The following is an 11,560-nucleotide window of genomic DNA, read 5'->3' on the forward strand; positions in this document are numbered from 1 at the left end:
ACTGCGCGTTCAGATTGAGAGTTTCACTTGTTCATTGATAACAGCCGTGAGAGGGGGCGTGGCCACCGCGGCCCCGCCCTCACCTTCCTCCTTGTTTTTGAAGAAGGCCACAGCGTCATAAGCGGAACGACCATATATGGCCCGGCCGTCACTCCTTATATGGACATTGACGTCAAGTCTGCCTTTCCTACCCCCGCGCGCGGCCGTTCGGGGTTATCCCATGTTCCTGTGATTGGATGACGTAATGCAGTTAAAACCCCACGCGAAGGCCGAGCTCCTGATTTCATGAACCCCACGAAGTCCCTCCGCTCTCACTGCGCTCCCGTTGCTTTCACGTTGCACATGGCGAGGTGGAAAGTAACTTATTAGCTACATCTGTTTATGTCATTGTAAGCAAATCCCACTAAAAGACTAAAAACCCACATTGCGCTACAATAAATACAGGGCACGGTGGTTTTTAAGCAAACAGGAGTAAACAGAGCATGAGTTGGGGACTATTTTCAGCTGCGGAGGGACTCAAAATAAATAAAATAACTACGATTTACTACTTATTCATCACAATGTGGCTCACTGACGTAGTTTGAATAGTTTCCAGACATAATGGAGGTCGCAGAGTAAGATGCATGCGACGTTATAGCTTTATTTGTGGGCTTGTTTACAACAAGATGGAGGATAGAATATTATAGATAACAAACGGTGTTTGTCAAACAATAATGAACCTACAGCTGCAGCTGCTGGCACGCCATGTTGCCTTTCTTGGTGACCTTCTTAAGCTCAAACAGGTTTTTTACATGAATGAAACAACTCTTAATAAACAAGGCATGTATTATATTTAAATGCATTTTAAATGTGATTGCTGCTTGTTCAGTTGTGAATAAATCATTCTAAAAAAAGTTTTAAAGCCTTTTTAGTTGAAGAGGATATTGAAGAGGATATCGTCCTGAAACCCGCAGACACACACACACACGGGTGGGGGAGAGTTTAAATCAAATTGTGATCTGACGTCTTCATTTCTTCATGACACGTTTAAAGTCACTCTGCCTTCCCACAGACGTCTCCCACTCAAACCTCTGACTCCACTTCCTTCACGTTCCCACTTCCTCTGCCTGCTGGACCCTCAGCAGCGCTTCCACTCTGTCATGCTCTCCCACTGCTGAGGCGGCGTTTTCAACACACACACACTCTTTGGTACAGTACATCATGGCTGTCAGCAGCGCCAGCTGACGGTGCATTTACATATAGCCTCAACCTGTACTTTAGGCTCCAGAACACACACACACACACACACACACACACACACACACACACACACACACACACACACACACACACACACACACACACACACACACACACACACACACACACACGGTGTATAAATAAATAAGCGATGAGTCGAGTCTGTTGTGTTGGAAGCCCGTGACTGGGTCAGGATGTCTGAAAGGATGCTTTCTTTTTTGACTTCCCCTCAACCTTCGCCCCCAGGCAGCCCGACAGGAAACGACACCGCACACACATCCTGTCACCATGCATGCAGGTCTCGAGGCACACACACACACACACACACACACACACACACACACACACACACACACACACACACACACACACACACACACACACACACACACACACACACACACACACACACACACACACACACACACACTGTGTGTTAGTTATGCAAAGCTCCGGACCCAAACTAATAAGATTAATGATTTCAGAGGAGACTTAGTGGCCGAGTTCCATGGACTCGTACGTCAATCGATCACACGCTTTGGCTACGCATCAGCCAAAGATCACACCTGATCACACCTGGCCTGACGCGATGCTGAGTGACGGCTGGGAATTTCTTGTTGTTGACGATGTTGTTGTCACGGAAAGTTTAATTCTAACAGCAATGATAGAGGCCGACAACAGCACAAGGCATGAACGTTGAAACGTCTCATGGGGTCATCGGACCCTATGAGACGGCATAGATCCTATCTGCCTGATGGATCATTGAGGTCTGGGTCGTGGAATTCCTGCTCCTGACTGCGCCACTGTCCTGTTGAGACTCCGCCTACTGTTGAGACTCCGCCCACTCCTCCTCCCCACCGCCATCTGCCTGATGGATCGTGGAGGTCTCCATCGTGGAATATGCCTACTATGAACTATTCATACACTCTGTCACATTCATTGAATGTATTTAAACTCTAAATCTGTCCTTCTGTACACATTACATCTATTGCATCTGTCCATCCTGGAGAGGGATCCTCCTCTGTTGCTCTCCTCCAGGTTTCTTCCCTTTTTTTCCCCCTGAAGGGTTATTTGGGAGTTTTTCCTGGTCCGATGTGAGGTTTTGGGGCAGGGATGTCTATGTGTACAGATTGTAAAGCACTCCGAGACAAATTTGTAATTTGTGAAATTGGGCTATACAAATAAACTGAATTGAATTGAATTACAGGACGGATGTGTCGACGAGGAAGGTGGTGGCGTCTTCTGTGTGATTAGAGGGGACTATTTGTATTAATTTTAATCAGGTGCGTGTCATTAAAATGTACAGAGCGTGCGCCACAGAGCGGAAGAAGGATAGCGATGGTGTTGCAAGAATGATGAGATCGTTATCGGGAGTGTGAGAAAGGAAGTCGGCCTTGCTCTATCCTCTAGCTGGAAGATTACATATGTAAATAAAACACCAGTAGAAACCCTGGTTAAAACGTCTGCTGCATGGCTCCCCCCCTCCTCGGAGGAGATTATCCAGGATTAGTTGGATGGCTGGGACTATTAATCTCTATAAATCCCCCCCACTGTAATCCAGGAGATTGACCTCCTCCCTGATTCCTCTCATAACGGCCCCGTGACATCGCCACCGCTCAGGGGGAACGTGACCCCGCCGGGGTCAGACTGTTGGCGAGCTGGTGCTTAACGTTACGGAAAGTTGAGCACTTTCTGGGAGATTTTATATGTGTGTGTGTGTGTGTGTGCTGTACACTCAGGTTTCATTACACCACAAATATTCTGTTTTATTGGTGAGATCTCGGTGTTGGATTCACATGGACAACTCTCAGTTGGTCGTTGAGGAAAAACAAATATGTATTGATCAGAAGTGTTTTCACTTCTGTGCCAGGCATGACCCGCGTGTGTGTTCACTGTGCAGTGTTCTTCGTCACACCGGGTCTTGTGTGGTTCTCCTCTCTGTCCGCCTACTCCTCTGACTCATCATCATTCTATGAAGATTAAAAAAAGCAAAAGAAAAGTTGCATTTGTTTCCTGTGTCATGCTCTGACTCTTTACCACCCTCGCCTTCCTGCTAACCTCCAGACCCGCTAACCGTCTCTTTCTCTTACCCCAGTACCACCGTGACGCCTACGCTCGCTGCCAGACTCAACGCCGTAACCACGGCGATGACCGGCACCAGCAGGACGGCGGTGGGTTGAAAATGCGCGGAGTCGTCTCCGTGAGGCAGGGAGGGCGGAGTGATGACGGGGCGGCGTGTCTGGTCAGGAGAAAGAGCGACTGTGCAGGAAGAGAGATGAGCTCATGGAGATGTTGTCAGAAGTTTATAGTTTAAAAAGCAGATTTCTATGCAGGTCAACCCCGTGATCTTTTTATCAAAAGCCACACAGCAATAAGGAACATGTATGGAAGAATATGCTCAATAAAATAAAAGAAAGCCCACACAGCGACATAATAGAGAAAGAAACCAGCAACCCACTGAAAGAAATTGACACGCCCTCGATCCGCCCTCACAGATGCAACCACAAACACATCTGTGATACTCATGTGTTGTAACTCTGTAACGCTTCCTTCTGGTCACATGACATTCCTCTGTCCATCCTGGAGGGATCCTCATGTGTTGCTCTCCTGAAGGTTTCTTCACTTTTTTCCCCAAATTTTTCCTAATCCGATGTGAGGTCAAAGGTCAGGGATGTCGTATGTGTACAGATTATAAAGCCCTCTGAGGCAAATTCGTAATTTGTGATATCGGGCTGTATAAAATAAACTGAATTGAATATATTTGTTGACATACGCAGGAACTAATTAAAAGCCTCTAATTTACCTTTTGAAAATGCCTTCATTTCTTTGAAATGAACTGCGTTTCTAATGATCCTCGGGGCCTCCGGGATCTCATTTACGATTTAACGAGCGCTTGTATTACAACACCAGAGACATTTCATCTTCAAGTGTTTAATTTCCTGAATTGACATCACGTTTAATGGGGTGTTAGTGGCAATCGTTAAAAAGTGCTGAATTAACTCCTTTTGCCCCGCGTGAGTCAAACGATCTGACAGAGTTACGTCTGTGAAGTCTCAGAACTCTACCGGCGAGCGGGTACGTGACCCGGTAGAAGACGGTTCCATCGCGGCCCTGCAGAGAGCAGCGGTACGTCCCTTGTTCATCCACGCGCAGCTGATTTAGGACCACGGATGAGTCGTCCGTCACCACCAAGGCTTTAAAATCACTCTCGTTCAGCTGCACACACACACAGATACACACACAGACACACAACAGGTGGGAATCATGGGAAGTATGCAAAGTGGTTTTAAAGTGCTTCTGTTTGAGCACACGTCTGAGGGGGGGGGGGGGGGGGGGACCTTTTCGGTGCCTGGCACGCCGCGGGCCCAGGCGTAGTGGTACTCCGGTGCTCCCAACAGAAGACGATGCCACGGGAGGAAACAGTTCAGCACGGCCTGGCCTCCCTCCTCGGCCCGCACGGGGAGCTCTGGAGAGAAAGGGGAGCGAGGAGAGGACAAGACAGAGAGACGCTTCGTTCATTTGCGTACGGATTACTTGAAGTGTTGTGCCTGGGGACACGCTTGCACACTCGTGACAGGCTGAAGAACGGGGCGCTCCCAGTTCACCCGCACACAGACGAGTAAATATAAATATACCACCGCAGTCCTGCTGGCCGGAGGGAGAGGGACAGATGTATATCTTGTAACGACAGGAGAAGCAATCCATCACTCTTCGTTTCAAAAGCCCTGGACACCAAACCACGAGCACAGACACACACATACACACACACAGACAGACACACAAGCACGCACGCACACACATGCAAACACGTGTCCTGTAAACATGCATTGATGGGATATCTGACTTCTCTACAGGTCATACATGTAAAACGACAATATGTTCACCATGGAATACAGCTAATAAAGAAAAGTTACTTAATATTCATACAAAAGAAATTATGTCTGACACTTGTTGGAAAAGAAATAGCAGGAACACATTGTGCCTCTATGAGGATTCACACAGCAACAGAGGAACCCTTACCGCACTTGTTGGGGCACAACCCTGGGGGAGAGAATAAGAAGTGATCAGTAACATCTGGTCCACAAAGCGCCGCGCCTCACACCGTGCAGACCACTCGCTGGGATTCATTCACTACCGTCACGGACGAACGTGTCCAAGTGTTTCTCTAAGATCTTCCTGCCCTTCTCCAGGATCTGAATGGCCTCAAATGTTACGGATCCTGAACAAATAAACCCAAAAGAATAGCAGGCTTTGCCTTTAAATCCGGCGGACGTAGCATTTGTTCTGATAACATGTGTCATGTCTAAATATATTCTGTGATGATGCAAGGGAACCCGTTTTGTTTCTCACCAGTGTGCTTGGTTTTCAAGAAGCGGTCCAACTCACTGTGGTACTCAGTTCTGGCTCTGTACAGAGTGGTAGGATCTGAGCAGCGGGAAAGACAGTCATTTATAACTGGTTTATACTATTTTACAGTTTAGACATCTCACTCATATTTTTTATTTACACCAAATGAGACCCCTAGTTACCATATTTGGGGTGAAATGCAATTAAAACTAGAACGGGCACTCGGTAGAGCGCATACCTTCGCATACCACAAGATTGGGCATTGCATTATGAACATTTTGGCATTAGTTGCATGCCAATTGGATAAAAATTGACCGCGCTATGGTAGAAAGAAGATTTTGACCTTTTCATGACCTTGACCTTGACCTTTGACCCGGTCAATCCAAAAATCTAATCAAATGGTCCCCGGATAATAACCAATCATCCCACCAAATTTCATGCGATTCGGTTAAACACTTTTTGAGTTATGCGAGTAACACGCATACAAATAAATAATTAAATAAACATAACCTTCCGCATTTTCAATGCGAAGGTAATAACAGGCAAGATAAAGGAACATGAGTTGCGATACGTGAGCTTCCAGCTTGCGCCATGTTGTTTTCGAGATGGACCGGGTCTCAGCTCACCGATGACTCCCCTTCGCTCCCGGCTGGTCTCCTTGTAGGTCACATAAGCATGGTCGCAGATCTTTTTCAATTCGATCTGGTTGTACACGGTGGGAGCGGACAGGGTGAAGTCCTCGAGCAGGAGCCTGATCTTGCGGTCACACTGCAGACAGGCCTTGGCTGCAGGGACACAGCAGAGCAGGGACACCAGCAGCAGCAGCATCCGACCCCCGCCCAGCGTCCTGCCCCTCGGCTCCTGAAGGCTCCTGGAACAGAGTCGTCAAACATTGTTACTCCTACGAACATTACGTTCACTTTTTACTGCGAGCCTCATCATCACTCCTACAGCTGCTGTTCCTGGAAGTGGAGAATGAAAAACATAAACAATGAAGAAAAAAACTATTTTGGAATATAACGCAGCATTAAGTGGTAATACTTAGAGTAAATGTGTGACTTCCCATTACCATTAAAACTTTGAATACAAACTGAAACGGAAAAAAACCCTCACCTTACTATTCATAATGCTACAGTTCCACAAGTACTGGTGTTACTCCCATAACTCCTGTTTTTACTTTTACCATAAGGAATTTTTATGTACAGATTTATGAATAATAATCTGCCCCACAATCTGTTACGTATGTTCACAAGGAACACAAATGTCTACAACCATAACACGCGGCTGCGTGGTGGCATACATATAAATAAACATACAGTCGACATTGTATTTAAAAGCTTCATCCGTAGAGGTCCAAAGCTCTGGAGACAAATTCCGGACGAGGTCAAATCAGCATCGACCACCAAGGCTTTTGGTTCTCGCCTTAAACGCCATCTCACTTCATTTTGAAAGTTATTAATATTGATATACAGCCTGGCGGCACAGTACAATAGAGGAAAGATATTTAAAATAAAATGTATATACATAATTTGATGTTCGTGATATTTTTTTTTCTTCCCTAAGTTATCAGGGGTTCACATTTGCCTTTTATTATTTTTACCATGTCTCTTTCTTTTTCTTGTTTTGTTGTTGTTGTTGTTGTTGCTTGTACGACATTTTATCAATGTGTTATCAATGTGTCTCTGCTAACAGGCCACGTACCACACTCCTTCAAAGTGGCTGTTATTAAACCTCTCCTGAAGAAGCCCACTCTGGATCCAGAGGTGTTGGCTAACTACAGACCGATCTCTAACCTCCCCTTCCTCTCCAAGATCCTTGAGAAAGTGGTCGCAAATCAGTTGTGCGACTTTCTACATCATAATAGTTTATTTGAGAAATTTCAATCAGGATTTAGAAAACACCACAGCACCGAGACGGCACTGGTGAAAATTACAAATGACCTCTTAATGGCAGCAGATAAAGGACTCCTCTCTGTCCTGGTCTTGTTAGACCTTAGTGCTGCATTCGACACCATTGACCATGACATCCTGTTACAGAGACTGGAGCAGTCGATTGGCATTTCAGGCACGGCACTAATTTGGTTTAAATCCTATTTATCAGATCGATCTCAGTTTGTATTTGTAAACGATGACGCCTCGATGACCACCAACGTTAATCACGGAGTTCCACAAGGTTCTGTGCTTGGACCAATTTTATTTACCTTATACATGCTTCCTTTGGGCAATATTATCAGGAAACACTGCATAAACTTTCATTGTTATGCAGATGATACTCAACTATATTTATCGATAAAACCAGAGGAGAGCAACCAACTCGGTAAAATTCAAGCATGTCTTAAAGACATAAAACATGGATGACCTGCAACTTCTTGATGTTAAACTCAGACAAAACCGAAGTAATTTTAATCGGCCCTGAGCACCTCAGAGATCAATTATCTGGTGATGTGGATTCTGTAGACGGCATTGCCCTGGCATCCAACACCACTGTAAAGAATCTTGGCGTTATCTTTGATCGGGACTTGTCCTTTAACTCCCACGTAAAGCAAATCTCAAGGACTGCATTCTTTCATCTACGTAATATTTCAAAAATCAGGCACATCTTGTCTCAAAATTTGCAGAAAAATTGGTTCACGCGTTCGTTACTTCGAGACTGGATTACTGCAACTCCTTATTATCAGGCTGCTCTAATAAATCTCTTAGGTCCCTCCAGTTGATCCAGAATGCTGCAGCTCGTGTTCTCACTAAAACTAAGAAAAGAGATCACATCACTCCTGCACTAGCTGCTCTGCACTGGCTCCCAGTAAAATCAAGAATCACTTTTAAAATTCTTCTCTTAACCTACAAAGCCTTGATTGGTGATGCTCCATCATATCTTAAGGAGCTTGTAGTACCATATTGCCCCACTAGAGAGCTACGCTCACTAAATGCGGGACTACTTGTAGTTCCTAGAGTCTTAAAAGTAGAATGGGAGCCAGAGCCTTTAGTTATCAAGCTCCTCTTTATGGAACCAGCTTCCACCTTCAGTCCGGGAGGCAGACACAGTCACCTCGTTTAAGATTAGACTTAAGACCTTCCTCTTTGACAGAGCTTATAGTTAGGGCTGAATCAGGTTCACCTGGTCCAGCCCCTTGATATGCTGCTATAGGCTTATAGCTGCCGGGGGACAATTTAGGATGCACTGAGTACCTATCTCCTCTTTTTCTCTCCTTAAGGATGAATTTTCATCTCTCCATCACACGTTACTAACTCTGCTTTCTCCCCGGAGTCCTTTTGACTTCACGTCTCATGGGGTCATCGGACCCTATGAGACGGCATAGATCCTATCTGCCTGATGGATCATTGAGGTCTGGGTCGTGGAATTCCTGCTCCTGACTGCGCCACTGTCCTGTTGAGACTCCGCCCACTGTTGAGACTCCGCCCACTCCTCCTCCCCACCGCCATCTGCCTGATGGATCATGGAGGTCTCCATCGTGGAATATGCCTACTATGAACTATTCATACACTCTGTCATATTCATTGAATGTATTTTAACTCTAAATCTGTCCTTCTGTACACATTACATCTATTGCATCTGTCCATCCTGGAGAGGGATCCTCCTCTGTTGCTCTCCTGAAGGTTTCTTCCCTTTTTTTCCCCTGAAGGGTTATTTGGGAGTTTTTCCTGGTCCGATGTGAGGTTTTGGGGCAGGGATGTCTATGTGTACAGATTGTAAAGCACTCCGAGACAAATTTGTAATTTGTGAAATTGGGCTATACAAATAAACTGAATTGAATTGAATTGAAGAAAAAAACTATTTTGGAATATAACGCAGCATTAAGTGGTAATACTTAGAGTAAATGTGTGACTTCCCATTACCATTAAAACTTTGAATACAAACTGAAACAGAAAAAAACCCTCACCTTACTATTCATACAGTTCCACAAGTACTGGTGTTACTCCCATAACTCCTGTTTTTACTTTTACCATAAGGAATTTTTATGTACAGATTTATGAATAATAATCTGCCCCACAATCTGTTACGTATGTTCACAAGGAACACAAATGTCTACAACCATAACACGCGGCTGCGTGGTGGCATACATATAAATAAACATACAGTCGACATTGTATTTAAAAGCTTCATCTGTAGAGGTCCAAATCTCTGGAGACAAATTCCGGACGAGGTCAAATCAGCATTCACCACCAAGGCTTTTGGTTCTCGCCTTAAACGCCATCTCACTTCATTTTGAAAGTTATTAATATTGATATACAGCCTGGCGGCACAGTACAATAGAGGAAATATATTTAAAATAAAATGTATAAACATAATTTGATGTTCGTGATATTTTTTTTCTTCCCCTAAGTTATCAGGAGTTCACATTTGCCTTTTATTATTTTTACCATGTCTCTTTCTTTTTCGTTTTCTTTTTCCTGTTTTGTTGTTGTTGTTGTTGCTTGTACGACATTTTATGTTTTGATCCATATGTGTGTGTACTGTCTGTGTGCCTGTAGTAGTTGGGAGGGGGGGGGGGTTAAAGGGTTCGGGGAGGGGCCGTCCAACTCCTCATCTCAGAGGAGCCTACAGACCTGGTCTTTGGACGGTCCTCCATTCGTACATTTTTTCTGTTGTTAATGTCTGTCAGTATGTACACGTTATGTATGTACTTATGGAAAATAAATTACTTACTTACTACTGTTTCAACTACTGTAACAATGCTGCTGTGTTTCATTTAAGGCTCATGTCGTCTGGGTTACAGTCTAAAGTACAGTTAATGTAGTTTTGGTCATTTTATTTAACAGGAATGTATACAATTTAGTCGTGAAACTAACATTTACAGTCAATATTGATTTATCTGCCATTTATTCTGCTGACCAATAAGTTATTCAGAAAATAATTTCTCATATTTTAATGTAATTTGTTCATTCATGCTTCTTCTGTTTTGCTTTTTAAAATGTTCTCTTAAATTGTGTATTGTATTGCCGGTGAAACCCTGCTTATCAATAAACGTGTTTCTGATGATGGTAAACATAAACACATTCAGTCAGCTGTCACATAAGACAAGAGAGACTAAATATGTAAATAAAATAAGATAATTAATACTGTATATCATCTATTCAATTAACAGGCTTATTTATATATATCTAACGAGATTGAATCATGTAACTTAAGCCTGGTATAAACAAGAGCAATGGAGAGAACACCTTTGGATCCAGGCCTCTTCCACAGGGCCCAGAGGTCAGAGGTCACATCTTACTGGAGAACAACTCATTAAATGACCCAAACCAACTGACCTGACTTTGCTCTTTTCCTTCTGTTGACTACTGCTGCTGGTGTACTAATACTTGTGTTTACAGTTATTAGGTTAGCGGCTTTAAAAAACAATGTCGCTGCTTCTGCTTGAGTGCTACTAGGTTAGCATACTGCTCAAAATACTGCTAACTAGAGCGTTACTTGCCAGGTTAGCTTCATTCAGCAGTTGGTGCCACAGCCACCAATAAATGTCGCCATTTAAAGAAATTAAAAAGACAAATAGTTATACTAGCTGAATGACTCTACCCTCTTCTACAGTTGGCACTAAATTATTCGCCAACAGATGTCAAATTACGGCGATATCCGTATGGAAAGAAGGTAACCAGGACGCACCAGAGCTTGGTTTCCAGCGCTGTCCCCGCTGATTGTAGCGTGTTGCTGCCCCCTAGTGGTGACTGGAGGACATGACACACAGACACAGCACTTCTATTCTATTGAGTAGCGTCGTGTTTCCTATATTGTGACATACGACCGCAACAAGCTACTGGTCTGTTCGCCCCTCCTCAAGGACAAATAGTGAATAACAACAACACAATGCAGCGAGGTTAAATTACATAGCTATATTTATAGTATTTTAATGAGAGCTCAAATGCTACAAAGATTAGTTTTCCATGGAAAACAGGAGGTAAAGTCAAAGTCATCTTTATTGTCAATTTTTCAATGTTGAACGTACAGAAAAACGAAA

General features: G+C 44.0%; 1 protein-coding gene across 1 annotated transcript; it reads right to left on the reverse strand.

The window, feature by feature from the left end:
- Positions 1-3,148: 3,148 nt before the first annotated feature.
- On the reverse strand, positions 3,149-6,414 carry LOC130196327 (izumo sperm-egg fusion protein 1). Its single transcript, XM_056418352.1, has 9 exons — positions 6,213-6,414; positions 5,590-5,664; positions 5,375-5,458; positions 5,260-5,280; positions 4,875-4,964; positions 4,578-4,705; positions 4,305-4,455; positions 3,330-3,498; positions 3,149-3,209 (listed from the first exon to the last, which is right to left on the reverse strand). The coding sequence occupies exons 1-9, from the start codon at positions 6,412-6,414 to the stop codon at positions 3,149-3,151; spliced, it is 981 nt and encodes a 326-aa protein (XP_056274327.1).
- Positions 6,415-11,560: the final 5,146 nt, after the last annotated feature.

The sequence above is a fragment of the Pseudoliparis swirei genome, chromosome 7, assembly GCF_029220125.1.
Source record: "Pseudoliparis swirei isolate HS2019 ecotype Mariana Trench chromosome 7, NWPU_hadal_v1, whole genome shotgun sequence".
Taxonomy (NCBI): domain Eukaryota; kingdom Metazoa; phylum Chordata; class Actinopteri; order Perciformes; family Liparidae; genus Pseudoliparis; species Pseudoliparis swirei.